The following is a 14,785-nucleotide window of genomic DNA, read 5'->3' as shown; positions in this document are numbered from 1 at the left end:
CAACAAAATTGTACATGATTAAGAAAGAAAAAAAGAAGTTGAAATTTGTTTACTATTGAAGACCCTTATCTTGTTCCACATACTAAATGTGCATATGCACAATACAGTAAGAAAATATTCGCTCTTGCTTTCAATATTACGTGGTATTATTCAATAATTCGTACTAAATATATTGTGTAATGTAGTGCAATACACTATAGGAGTTTAAAATGTGTAATGTAGTACACAATACACTATATTGTGTAATTGTTCCAAAGGTTACTAAACTTTGGTCCATGTTTTTGATTGGTCATTAAAGTTTAAAATGTCGAATTTTGGTCACTGCACATAGGTCAATATCTTCGATTGCCCACTTAACTTAGATCCATGTTTTAGATTACTTATTGAAATTTAAAATGTCGAGTTTTGGTCACTGAATTTTGAAATATGCTGTACTTTACTCACTAGCATAACTGTTGAACTTTGAAAAATATCGAATTTACAGTGAGTAATGTACAATATATTTCAAAATTCAGTGAGTAACGTACAATATTTTTTAAAATTCAGTAAGTAATGTATAATATTTTTCAAAGTTCAGTGGCCAAAACTCAACATATTAAATTTCAATAAGCAATCGAACACATGGATCTAAGTTTGGTGATCAAAACTCAACATTTTAAACTTCAATGACCAATCAAAGACATGGACATAAGTTCAGTAACCATTTGAACAATTAACTCTACACTATAGTATCTTTTTGAAACATGGAAGTTCAATTCGATTAGCATAAGATACATCATCATTATGTGTAAGAAAGGAGAGTCTCAGTGGAGCTTGGAGAGGCCCAAGTTCCCAAAGAGATTGATGGTGAGGGTTGGGTCTCTGTGCACACAGTCATTTCTTTTTATTTGTAAACTAGCCATCATTTCGATGAGCGTTCATTCCACCGATAAAAATATTCCAAGTGTTCATGCTCTCCTTAATAAATTATATTTGTTAATAATCATTCAATAAACAGTACTAATTATTCAATGATATTATGATAAACATTACTTTTAATTTAATCTAGTCTTTGAGTACTTGAAGAGGTCAAGTAATAATTATTTCTGCGGCTATTTCTTTTCTTTTTTTTTTTTAAGAAGAAGAAAAAAAATCATTTCATGTTATATAGAAAAAAATATAATAAATTCTTTTAAATAATAATTTTACATTTTTTCCTGTTAAAGGTTCCATTTTATTCTTTTCAGTCTTTAATTTCAAAAGGAAGAAAGTGAGGTGAGAAAAGAGGAGGAGAAAACGAAAGAAATGAAATAAAAGTAGAGGACCAAAAAATAAAAATAAAAATAATATATATATATATATATATAAAACTTAATTTTAATATACACAATTCCATAAGACACTGCAAGGCAAGGACTTCCATAATGTAAATTTGATAGGAGAGAGTCATAAAATCCATACAGAAAACCTTGTATAAAGTAGGCCTAATGCTCCCAATTCAAGGTTGCTAAGTCAGCATTGGTCATAATTTCTATGAATTAGTAATTCTTTTCAGTCTTTAATTTCAAAAGGAAGAAAGTGAGGTGAGAAAAGAGGAGGAGAAAACGAAAGAAATGAAATAAAAGTAGAGGACCAAAAAATAAAAATAAAAATAATATATATATATATATATATAAAACTTAATTTTAATATACACAATTCCATAAGACACTGCAAGGCAAGGACTTCCATAATGTAAATTTGATAGGAGAGAGTCATAAAATCCATACAGAAAACCTTGTATAAAGTAGGCCTAATGCTCCCAATTCAAGGTTGCTAAGTCAGCATTGGTCATAATTTCTATGAATTAGTAACAGTTTATGGTACCAAATAATAATAATAATAATAATACATAAATAAATAATCATTGTGGTAATTCAATGTGGTATCATACCAAAAAAACAAGTTAACATTTTATCACGTTAAACCTTTTACAGTGTGTTTGATTGTAAGCACAGAACTTGTATTGAGCCCCATTTTGGGAGGAAATATATTTTTAATAGTGTATTGATGAGAAATATGTGTTTAAAAAAATAAGAAATTTTTTTGAATTTACGTATAATATTATTTTATTGAAGAATGTGCAATTAAAATGATGTCAAAACACTATTTAATAATACATTTTTCAAAGAATGGGGCTTAAAACAAAGACAAAAAGAAAATAAGTCCTAAACAATTGAATATGAAAATTGTTAATTAAATATATTATTTTTTAATGGAAACCTTCAAGTTTTATTGGTAAACCCTCATTTGTGGTGGAGGATAACCATGGTAACAATCAATTACGAAAGGCAAAAAGAAGGCAAATTACATTTATCTAAATAAATGCAACCAATTGTAGAAACAGAGAAACTAGAGATTGATTCTAAGAAATCTGAATGACTTTGAGATCAAAGACACGCTAAAGAATCAGCCACCTAATTTGTTTCGTGATAAATATGTGATATATCCATAAATATAACCTGAGCAAACTCTAAAATATCATTCCAAATAAGCCGAACAACTTAAGGTATGGTAACATGATGATGAAACCAATGAACCACCACACTAGAATTTGTTTCTATATCAATCCTCTCCATGCCAATGACGTAACATATTTGAAGGCCTATCTTAAGAGCTGATACCTCCGCCAAAGTATTAGTACCAACCCCAAAAGAATGATAGAACCCAAAAATTACATTCCCCAACCAATCTCAAAGCAAACCACCACAACTAGCCGGGCTTGGATTTCCAGCGTTAGCACCATCAATATTTAGTTTATAAAAACTATATTGTGGCAGGAATTTTTGACTCGTATTGGCACCGTAGGGATGTGTAGCACCTATGAATAAGATTAAGAAAGAGACAATTTCTTTGATTTTAGCATACCATTCAATTCATGTAGCCAACATTTTACTTTAGCACAAACTTTATTTAAGTTTGCAACCTCATCGTTAAATCGTGCAGAATTCCCGGCCAACCAAAGCTCCCAAGAAATAAGAAGTGGGATTCGGAAAGCTACAATATGTTTTTGTGTGGACCCATTTAACTCTTGGCAGGTTACCATGTTATTTTAGGTTGCTCATTTTGGTGGGTCAACATAAGAACATCTTGTAGCTTTCCTAATCCTACCTCTTATTTCCTGGGAGCTTTGGTTGGCCGAAATTCTACACGATTTGACGATTAGGTTGCAAACTTAAACAGAGTTTGTGCTAATGTAAAACGTTGGCTACATGAATTGAATGGTATGCTAAAACCAAATAAATTGTTTCTTTATCTCATTCACAAGTGCTACACATCCCTATGATGTCAATACGGGTCAAAGCTCCATCTCTTGTAAGATGGTTCCCACCATAGTATGGTTTTTATAAACTAAATATTGATGGTGCTAGCGCTAAAAATCCAAGCATGACTAGTTGTGGCAGTTTGCTTCGAGATTGGAAGGTAATTTTTGAGTTCTATCATTCTCTTAAGGTTGGTACTAATACTTTAGCGGAGGTATCAGCTCTTAAAATAGGCCTTCAAATATGCTATGTCCTTAGCATAGAAAGAATTACCGTAGAAACATATTTTAGTATGGTGGTTCATTGGTTTCATCATGATGTTACGATACCTTGGGCTGTTCAACTTATTTGGAAGGATATTTTAGAGTTTGTTCAGGTTATATCTATTGATATATCACATATTTATCGCAAAGCAAATCAAGCGGCTGATTTTTTAGCGCGTCTTAGATCTTAAAGTCATTCAGATTTCTTAGAATCAATCTCTTGTTTCCTTGTTTCTACAGTTGGTTGCATTTGTTTAGATAAATGTAATTTGCTTTCTTTTTGCCTTTTGAAATTGATTTTAACCAAGGTTTTCCTCCACCACAAGAGAGGGTTTACCAATAAAACCCAAAGGTTCCGATTAAAATACATATATTTTAGGACTTATTTTCTTTTGGCCATTGTTTAAGCCCCATTCTTTGGAAAAAAATGTATTTTTAAATAGTGTTTTGATATAACTTCAATCACATATTTTTCAATAAAATAATATTACATGTAAATTCAAAACTTTTCCTTATTTTTTAACCACACATTTCCCATTAATACACTATTCAAAAATGTATTTTTTCCCCCCAAAATGAGGTTCAAACAAGGGTTTAAGATTATTTTGAAACAACTTGATTTTTTGATAACTTCCTTCAATATTTGCAAAAGAAACCTACATGTCATTGTCCCCTTGTGTTCTTAGTAATTCCACAAAAAAATAATAGTAATAATAAATGATAATTTGCCTTGATTAGATGATTTATTTTGGCATTATTATTTGTAAAAGCAAGTGCAATCTTGCCTAATTCTCTCATACATATTTTTGTTGTTTGTGTCAAAATACCCAATTATAAAAGGGAAATCTCACTTTTCATTCGAAAGGGACCCCTAAAAAATCTAAAAGCGCTCCCCTCTCTCTTTACAGATTTTCCCCCCTTTTTTTTGGTTAGAGGACTGCACCTCCTTAACTTTATTGATAAGCCTCTCTACACTAAATTAAGTTGAACTTATATAAAGAAAGAACTGGACATTGATGAAGAGTTGGGAAAGTGAAGAGTATTTTACCCTACAGATAAAGATTATTGCGGACCCTATGTACAATTGACAAGAGTGCAGATCCACTTTATGTTTTTCTTAAAAAAAAATAAAAAAAAAACTATTATTTTTCTCTCACTTTCTTACAATTTAATTCATCAAATAAATGAATGATTTGCTTTAACTGAACTTAGTATCTTTAGTTTAATTGGAACCTATTCATTTTTGGTTTGCATGGTATGCAGGATTGAATTACAAAATTAAAGAATAGAGACATGTGCATTTTTATATAATTCAATACAAGTTACTTTTTTGTTAAGATAAAAAAAGAAAGAAAAAAGCCCTATTACTAAATCATCCGAAGAACCATAACGTTTAAGCTCATTTTTTTGTCAAGTGAAGTATACTATGCTCGACTACAATATTTTAAGCGAACACATTGCAAGTAACTACTACATTATATATAATATAATCAACAATAATCATTTTATAACTCACATTGAAATGTCATTTTTCTTTCCCTTATTTCTTGAATATGTAATGAAATTTCAACAAAAAAAAAGAAGAGAAAAAAACTAATTGCATGTCAAAGAAACAAAGTAAACAAAAAGGTCACATGTGGGAAATGAAAATGGAGCTTATGTTATTCTTTGTGTGATCTAATTTTAGCTTTATGTGAAAGTAGGGTTTATGCACTTTGGATTCATCCATCCGTGTGGGTACCCTCTTTTCGAAATTAGAGACACCTTTTTGAGGTCGTGAGTATGTATAAGGTGCGTCAATTTTAAATTGAATTACTTTACCTTATTGTTTTTATAGTATGGGACAACGGAAGACGCTCCCGTAAAAGAGAGAATGCATGCCTCCACCATATTCCCATTACTAAGTCCTTGGAACATGTTTCCCCCCCTTTTTTTCCTCCTTTTCTGGTTTTGTTTATTTGTTTTCCCATTCATGCCTAGCATATTTTGATCGAATATATGATAGTGTGATTTAATAAGATTGCACTTAGATAACAAAAGAGTTTAGTTGTTGAAATAATAAACTCGTTAAAAGATGTAACGACCAAAATTTTTTCATTTTTCTTTTTTGATCAAGACTTTGAATTCAACGTCTAACAAAATAATGTAGTTGACTTGTCATACGACTATGTATTGGATGTGTGAAGGCTATACTTTCATATGTAGTATGTACTCTATCCAACATTATTTATCAAATTCTTATTATAAATATAAACGAAAAGAAATAATGCAATAAAATATGGCTTCTAAAGTTTTCAAGGCCATATAGGATCCAAATAAATAAAATAAAATAGTTTTTTCATGGACATATCTTTAAGGCGCCTAAAAAAAAAAAAAAAGTCGTAGAGCCTTATTAGGGAAAAGGAAAAAAATAGAAAAAAGAACAGAAAAGAAAGATGATGTGGGTGTATTTCTTCACTACCCATATCTCCTGCCAAATCCATAATTAATTATGTTCCAATAGACTTTGGAATGTGTCAAAATCATCACTCCGTATCTTAAGGACTAAAAACGGGTTTTATTGGTTCAGGACTCAAATTAAGACAACTTTTTATGCTATTTTGTGTCAAAGCATGTTTTTTAGATCATAATACAGATTGAGTGGTTGTTTGGTAAAACTTTTGTTTGCTAAAAAGATAGTCAAACTTTACTTTTTTTACCACACATTTTATTGGATTCAAAATTTTTATTTACTTTTTCATTTCACATTTCATATTGTTAGAAATTGGGTATGACTCGAATTATTTGATAAAGATAATTGAGAGTTCTAATTAAAGTGTACATTAAGAAGAATTCTATTTGGAATATTTTTGGAATCCTATTCGAAATCTATTAGCAAATTCTAGTTGAAGTTCTATTTGGAAGCCCTATTGGAATTTGAAATTTGTGTTGGACTTAAATAGATCAAGATAAGGAAACTTTAGGATGTTCTATTTCATTTACAACTCTACTTCTAGGGTTTGGATTATCTCTATATATATATTTCAATCTTCGTTCAATTTATGTATTGCTGATATTGTATTTTTCTTTCCATTGGTTGTCAATAATAAAATTACTCGGTTCCTCAACCAATCTTTCTTCTTGTTGTTAATCTTGTTCTTGCTCGTATGATCAATACTTCAGACCGATCACACTTACCTCTCTGTTTTTTCCAACAAGTGGTATCAGAGCCATTGGTTGCAGATTTTGTTTGAGGTTTCTGTTATCGATGTCATCCATGAAGTATGAAATTACACTTTTAGATCACAATACAATATTTTCGTTGTGGCAAGTGAAGATGCGATCTATTTCGGCACAGATGGATTTGGATGATACATTGTTGGAATTTGACAAGATATCCACAACTTGGACAATAGAAAAAAAAAGCAGCGAAAGGCACTTTCACAGATTTATCTTCATCTATCTAACTACATTCTTCAAGATATTTTGAAGTAGAAGATAGCAGCTGCATTATGATTGAATTTGGAGCAATTGTGCATGATCAAAAGTTTGACGAGCAAATTTTATCTAAAGCAGAGGTTATATTCTTATCGCATGGCAGAAGGAAGATCTTTAGAAGACCATTTGGCCATGGTCAAGGAGATTGTCGCTGATTTGAAAATGTTAGAGGTAAAATATGATGAGGACTTGGCCTTAATCCTGTTGTGCTCACTGACTGTTTCATTTTCGTTGTTCAGGGACACGATTTGTACAGTTGTAACACACTCACCATTGAAGATATGTATGATGCCTTGTTCTCAAAAGAGAAGACGAAGCATCTGGTTGGAGCTGAATCCAAAGGTAAAGAAGCTCTTGTGGTTCATGGTGATCGACGAAGGAATAAGATGACGGTGAATTTCAGCAATCAAGTTGTTTATATTGCAAGAGGAAATGACATATTAAGAGAGATTGGGAGAAGTTGTAGAATAAGAGAAATTCATCTGTGAGTCATGGGAGACAATTAAATATTTCCGACGAGACCAACGTAGTTGAGGACTATTTTAATAGCAGAGATGTGTTGATTATTTCTGACGTGAAACCTAAGCCTGACAAGGAATGAGTTTTGGAATAGTTTGTGTGTTCCATATGTCTCCTAATCAGGATTTGATTGAAGGATATAAATGCAGTGACGCAAGATGTGAAACAACAAATCTTGTCGGATAGTTGAAATTGGTAGGGTCAGATTGAAGTTGATAGATGGAACAATTTAAACACCCAGTCAGGTTCAACATGTTCCAGATTTGAAAAAGAGTCTCATCTCACTGAGCACCCTTGATTCGAAGGGTTATGAGTTCTCTGGATGAGGTGGAGTCTTGAAGGTCCAGAAGGGTGTCCGTGTTGTATTTGATGAGTGGATGAAGTCCCGATTATACATCTTTATAAGGTTGGGCAAAATCGATGAAGAATCATCAGCGTAGGTTTAGTATCGTAGTGGATATATAGTTTGGTATAGTACCTTTGGGAGTTGGCTTTAGGTCTTTATTGAATAACATTATTAGGAAAAAGTTTGGAGGATATGGATAATTTCGCTTTGCCACCATTATTTGCGATGCCATCTTGTTCAGCTGCTAGGGAAGGACCCATTGAGAATAAATACGAGGATGCTGATCTGGTTGCGTGTGCTTTTTGTGGTTTTGAATGAGACTAGCAATGGGCCTTCAATTAAAGCATTGAGAGTTGATTTTGCTATAGAGTGTGCTTCGACCATGTTTGGTAAATCTTGAATTCCTTGTGGAAATTCTAGGAATTCTATGTTTGGGTTTGAGTATCATTTGTAGATACCATGGAAGAGGTAGAGTAATTTTTCTTGAGATGGAAAAGTTTGGTTCTGGTTGAAGAGTTCAATCTATTTCGTTGCAGTCAAACTTATTTTTCCAGGTAGAGAAATTTTGAAGTTCCGTTCGTTGCACTGAAATTCGTGTCAATGTGGAGATTGTTAGAATTTAGGTGCGACCTAAATTCTTTGATAAGATAATTAAGAGTTCTAATTAAAGTGTACATTAAGAAGAATTCTATTTGGAATGCTTTTGGAATCCTATTCGAAGTCTATTGGAGAATTCTAGTTAAAATTCTATTTAGAAGCCCTGTCGGGAATTGAAATTTTTGTTAACTTTTGGTCATTCTATTTCATTTACAACTCTACTTTTAGGGCTTGGATATCAAAATTCTTGATCGATGGAGGAACAATACCACCCGTTTTGTTCAATAAGAACCCAAAGTGTCCCCATATATATTTGAATTTTCTTCCAATTTATATATTACTAATATTGTATTTTTCTCTTAATTAGTTGTCAATAATAAAATTACTCAATTCCTATACCAATCTTTCTTATTGTTAATCATGTTCTTGTTTGTGCGATCAATATTTCATCTCCTGTCATACTTGCATCTTCGTTTTCCTCAAACGTTATTTGTCTTTTCTAGAATTTAATTGGTGCTTAAACAGACTCTTGGTAACTAGTTTATAAGATTGATCAAGTTTTGAAGAAGAAAATTGCAAGCTCTTGTATTTATCTTCCAAAACTTGAAGAACATTTTTGAATGTTTGAATATATAAATGAATTGGATTTAAAGGCACTATAATATGGTTTTGATTGTTGATTTATTATTATTATTATTTATTATTATTATTATTATTTTTTTTTATAAATCTATCACCTATTTATGGATTTTAATTCACCATCAATTAGATAATGTCATCCTTACATGAAAAATTGAGTATTTTCATGAAAAGCTGCCAAGAATCAAACCAGAAAACAGCCCTCAACGACTACTTTGTAACCCCATGCAAGGATGATATTTTATGACTATCATGGTGTAAACATACTTTGTAACCCTTAAAGACAACAATTCTACTAAAGCATATGCATGGCATAGAGATTTTAGCCTCTGTTTATCATTATGGACTTTATGTATACGCAACGGGAAAACTTCCTTCAACAAATTTATTCAATTTTGCCTTTAACAATTCATTCCTTTCATAAGCTCATTAAGTAGCCAAATTAATTCTCAGTTAATTTTGAACAAATACAATAGAAATGCTCATTCACAATTTCACACTTTGATAGTGTAGAGTTCAAAGCATATGAGTGAAGAAAATAATTTTTCCCTTGCTTTTCACTAATTACATTGTACGGGTATTTATAGTACATTGCAAATAACTGATTACCAGACTATCTATAGAATTCAAAATTCAAAATGTAGATAAATCAGCAAACAAATAGGTGATATTTTTTTTTTCTAACAAATTACAGTTGATATCTCAGAATCTTTTCAAATCCTTAACTACAATTTGTTAGGAATGTTGCTTGATTCTATCTCACTTGTACTTGTTCCAATACGCCCCCTCAACCGAAGGGATAGCTCCTGTGCATGAAGGTTGTCACGTAGTATAACAAAATGAACTGAAGCTAGTGGTTTTGTTAATAAATCTGCAATTTGATCTTTAGTAGATAAGAATGAAACTTTCAATTTGTTTTGTAAGACTTGATCACGAACAAAATGAAAGTCAATTTCGATGTGTTTGGTACGAGCGTGAAATACTAGATTTGAAGACAGATAATTTGCTCCAATATTGTTAAATCAAAGTGTAGGACATGTAGATAATGGCATTCGAATATCACATAAGATTGATTTAACCATTGAAGCTCTGCTGCTATGTTTGAGAGAGCCTTATACTTGAATTTAGTACTATTGCAAGCAACTGTGAGTTGTTGTTTGCAGCTCCATGAGATCAAGTTTTGCCCATGAAAAATACAATATGCTCCACACTTCTTCTACCATCGCTATCACCAACCCAATCCACATCATTGAAACCATGGAAAGAATGAGTTGAATTGTTTTTGAAGTGAAATCCATAATTAACTGTATGCTTCAAATAGCAGAGTATCCACCTTCCTACTTGCCAATGAGTGTCCTTTGGTTGATGCCTAAACTTACTAACATGATGCACAGCAAATGCAATATCTAGACGAGTGAATCCCAAATAGTGCAACGCCCCTAATGTGCTCCGATATAATTGAGGATTATCAAAGTCAATTTATTCAAATTTGGATAGATGAGAAGATGTTGACATTGGGGTTAGGACAGATTTGACGTGCTGCAATTTTACCTTTGTTAACAAATCTACAATATATTTTCTCTGAGTCAATAACAAGTATTTGTCATCTCGGAGTGCCCCTACGCCAAGAAAATAGGACGGATTTCCAAGATCATTGACGAGAAAGTCATGATCAAGCATTGAGATAAGATTATCTATTTCCTTCGTGTTGGAGCCTATAACGATAATATCATCAACGTGGATCAAGATAAACAGTTGGAGGTTATCCCAATGGAGTAAGTAGAGAGAACTGTTAGCCTTGGAACCGAGGAAACCATATTGTTGCAATTTTTCCACTAGGCGAGAGAACCAAGCCCGTGGTGCCTGACGAAGATTGCATAGACTCTTCTTCAACCGACACACGTGTAGGAAAATTAGGATGAATGTAACCTTGTGGTTGGTGCATGTAAACATTTTCCTGCAACAAACCATGTAAAAAGGCACTCTGGATGTCTATTTGGCGAATGCTCCAACCATGATGACTGCAATTGATAAAATTAGTTTGATTGTACCTAGTATAACAACTGGACAGAAGGTTTCATTGAAATCAATAAATTGTTGTTGATGGTAGCCTTTAGCAATGAGGCGCACTTTAAATCAATGAATCTATCCATCTACTTTCCTTTTAATTCTATAGAAGCATTTGTTTTCCACAAGGTTAAAGTTTGATGGTAGTGGAATCAAGTCCCTTGTGCTCTCACCATCTAGCATCTCTGGAAGCCTCTATGTAACATAAAGGCTCTATAGTTGTAGAGGTGGTCTCAACAAGTAAGCACCTGGGTAGAGGATATTTAATGATGCCAATAAATGGTTACTTAGGTTTGAGAGAGTGAGTTTGAGACCATGTTATTATGCAATGTAATTGAGATGATGGTAAAGAGGCATCGTTGGTAGGTTGCTCTTCAACAATAACTGATGGTTGAATGTCATGAGATGCTGGAACAGCGTGATTACCTGATGAAGTGTTTGAAGAGATAGCCGTGTGGTCATAATTTCCTTCAAATTGCAATGGCTATGAAGAACACATATCAGTACCCACAAGATTAGTTGGCACATTTGAGATGTGTGTTGTTAAAGATAAGTGCAAGGAAATTGAATTGGGCTTTGATACATGATTTTTATGTGTAGTAGACATATAGGGGAATGAGGACTCATTAAATATGACATTCCGCGAAACAAATATTTTTCTTGTGGATAAATATAACATTTGTATCCTTGATATGAGAGACTATAACCAATAAAAATACAAAATTTGGATCTAAAATTAATTTTATGTTTGTTATATGCTCGTAAATTTGGCCAACATGCACATCCAAACACGCGAAAGAAATTGTAATTTGGTTTTTTTCATTATATGCCACTTCATGAGGAGAATGGTTGTTCAAAATTTTTGTGGGTAAGCGATTAATAATATATGTTGCCATTAAGAAAACATCTTCGTAATATGGTTTTGGAAGATTGGAATGAGATAACAAACCTAAGCCCATTTCCACAATTTGACGATGACACCGTTCGACAGAACCCATTTGTTCATGTGTTTATGGGCATGCTAGTCGATGATGATTCCAGCAATTTTTAAAATAATTATTTAGGCATCAATATTCACCACCCCAATCAGTTTGAATAGCTTTAATTTGGGTTTCAAAGTGGCTTTCAACATATTTTTGAAATTGTAAGAAGATTTGTTCTGCATCAGATTTTTATTTTAGTGGAAACACCCAAATAAATTTAGTAAAATCATCTAGAAAACAAACATAATAACGAGAACCAGAACATGAAAAAACATAGCTAGGTCCACATACATCAGAATAAAATAGTTCAAGAGGTTTAGAGATGTGATGATTAGAAGCATAAGTAGGTAATTTGTGGCTTTTAGCCAACTCAGAGTCAGGACAAATAGACTATTGTTTATTTGATCCAACATAAAGTTTATTCGCAGCAATCACATGATGGACTGTTTTGTAGTAGGATACATGTCCAAGATGACAATGCCAATGCCAATCGGAAATGGAAACTCGAACACCAACAAAAACTAAGGAATGATTGATTGAAAAGGCTGAGAAAGACAATATAGACCATCTTTGAGATGATTTCTTTGCAGGATGCTCCCCGAGTAATCCTTGATCAGAAAAAAGAAGGGTGAAATTCGAAATAAACATTATTATCTTCAGCAAAATTTTGAACAAATAATAAATTCTTTTTTATTCTAGGGACAACTAGTATTTGGTTTAAGACAAAAGATTTTGAAGGGGTGAAAAAGGAAGAAGTGAGAGTATGTTTTATATTCAAACCCGTGCCATCACCAACTTGAATTTGATCATTCCCTACATACTCATTTCCATAGACATTGAGGTTGTTAAAGTTGTTGGTCAGGTGATGAGTAGCTTTAGTGTTAGCATGCCATTCTTGATCAATTGATTGTTGGGGTAGTTGGTTTGAAGCAAAATTAGCTTGAGGGTTTTGTCGAGGTAGTGGAGGAAGAAAATTGAGATCATACCGTTTGAAGCAGAGGGATGCAGTGTAGCTTGGGTTTTCACAAAGTTGGCAACACTAAGTGTTGTTAAAATTATTATTCGAATGGTATACAGGATTGAAATTACCTCTACATGATCCATGAATGGTGGGGCGTTGAACACGTCCCCTGCCTCGAGGATTGGAAAGATTTCCTTAACCTCGATTGCCATAAAAATTTTGTTGTCAAGTAGCAACATTAGCGAGGGCATTTAGAATTAACTGATTGTTGTGTTAGATACGAGCTTCACTAGTGAGTAACATGGAATACGCCTCTTCCAAAGTGATGTTGTCATTTTTTGGGAGATTGTGGCTACAAGTGTGTCATACTCCGAACCCAAACTAGCAAGTAAATAGGTTATGATAGCATCATACTTCATAGCTTGGCCAGCAATTGCCAAGTCATCTGTAAGCTTTTTAATACGCATGAAATAGTCATTTGCAGTTTGGTTGCCTTGTTGATCTGTGGCTAGTTGCGAGTGTACTTTTACTGCCTTAGCACGGGATTGGAAAGCAAATGCTGAGTTAAAAGTAGTCCAAATATCATGGTAGGAAGTATAGTGAGCCATCTGTGCTAAAACTTCATCTGAGAGTAATGAATTGAGACAATTAAGTCTGAGGTTATCCTGTATTTCCTAGGTTTCATATGAAGCGTTGGTTGATTTGATAGTATCGTCAATGTAGCCAAAGACTTTTTGTCCCAAAAGATAGGGAAGCACGATGGCCTTCCAAATTGGATAGTTGGTACGTGACAATTTGATGATTTTTATGGTAGCAGTGGGGTTGAAGAGAGCTCCAAACAGCACTTTTATTGTTACAATACATAGAGATTAGAGATAAAGAAGGAACAGCCATGTCTACAGGTAACTAGTGTAACCATACAATCCCAGTGGTGGTGGATTCCATGGCATGATACTTTATCTTAATAGAGAAACGAGAAATAACAATATGTTTCTTACTCTTCCAAGAGATAAGGAAATCATCCAAAAATATACAAAAGCCAGTAGTGGACTTTTGATTAGTGGGGTTACTGGCCGAATTAGTTTCAGAGAAGCATAGAGCACCAAATGGAAGGTTGAGGGAAGCAGAAGACTCTAAAAGCAAGTACTACAAAGATAGCACAAAATGAGATCAACAACTACCTAGTGAATTGTAGTAGGAGCCTAAACAAACTGACTAACAATGTGAATAGCATAAGCAACATCAAGACGTGTGATGGTGGGATAAACCAGACATTCAACAATGGTGTAATACAAAGTGGGATCAATCAAGGGTACATCGCCAAAGAGTGAATAATGAGCATTGGATTTAAAAGGAGTATTAGTACTTTTAGTATCAGTTAGACGAGCACACTCAATAACATCCATACTTTACATGGATTGATAGAGAAGATAACCTTTAGGAAAAAAGCAACTTAGATCCCATAGAAAATAAGATAATACACCTAAGTCATTCATTTTAAAACAAAGAGCCAATTCTAATTTCAAATCAAAAATTTCATTAACATCATTACCAGTAATAACTATATCATCAACATACAAAAGAAGTAAAATGCGACCAGCTGAAGTGTACTTAAAGGATAGTACGGACTCATGATGATTGGATGTCAAGCC

General features: G+C 33.1%; 1 protein-coding gene across 1 annotated transcript; it reads right to left on the bottom strand.

The window, feature by feature from the left end:
* Positions 1–14,039: 14,039 nt before the first annotated feature.
* LOC111388136 (uncharacterized mitochondrial protein AtMg00810-like) lies at positions 14,040–14,539 on the bottom strand. Its single transcript, XM_023012812.1, has 2 exons — positions 14,354–14,539; positions 14,040–14,279 (listed from the first exon to the last, which is right to left on the bottom strand). The coding sequence occupies exons 1-2, from the start codon at positions 14,537–14,539 to the stop codon at positions 14,040–14,042; spliced, it is 426 nt and encodes a 141-aa protein (XP_022868580.1).
* Positions 14,540–14,785: the final 246 nt, after the last annotated feature.

This window comes from Olea europaea, unplaced genomic scaffold (assembly GCF_002742605.1).
Source record: "Olea europaea var. sylvestris unplaced genomic scaffold, O_europaea_v1 scaffold456, whole genome shotgun sequence".
NCBI classification, from domain to species: Eukaryota; Viridiplantae; Streptophyta; class Magnoliopsida; order Lamiales; family Oleaceae; genus Olea; species Olea europaea.
Note: the sequence above shows the minus strand (reverse complement) of the source record. Positions and strands in the feature narration are given on the sequence as shown.

Bases quoted from the DNA above. Each gene is read 5' to 3' on its own strand.
- LOC111388136 (XM_023012812.1), bottom strand. From the start codon at position 14,539: ATGGATGTTATTGAGTGTGCTCGTCTAACTGATACTAAAAGTACTAAT. The intron at 14,280-14,353 runs GTTAGTCAGTTT...CTATCTTTGTAG, and splicing joins TTGCTTATGCTATTCACATT to TACTTGCTTTTAGAGTCTTC.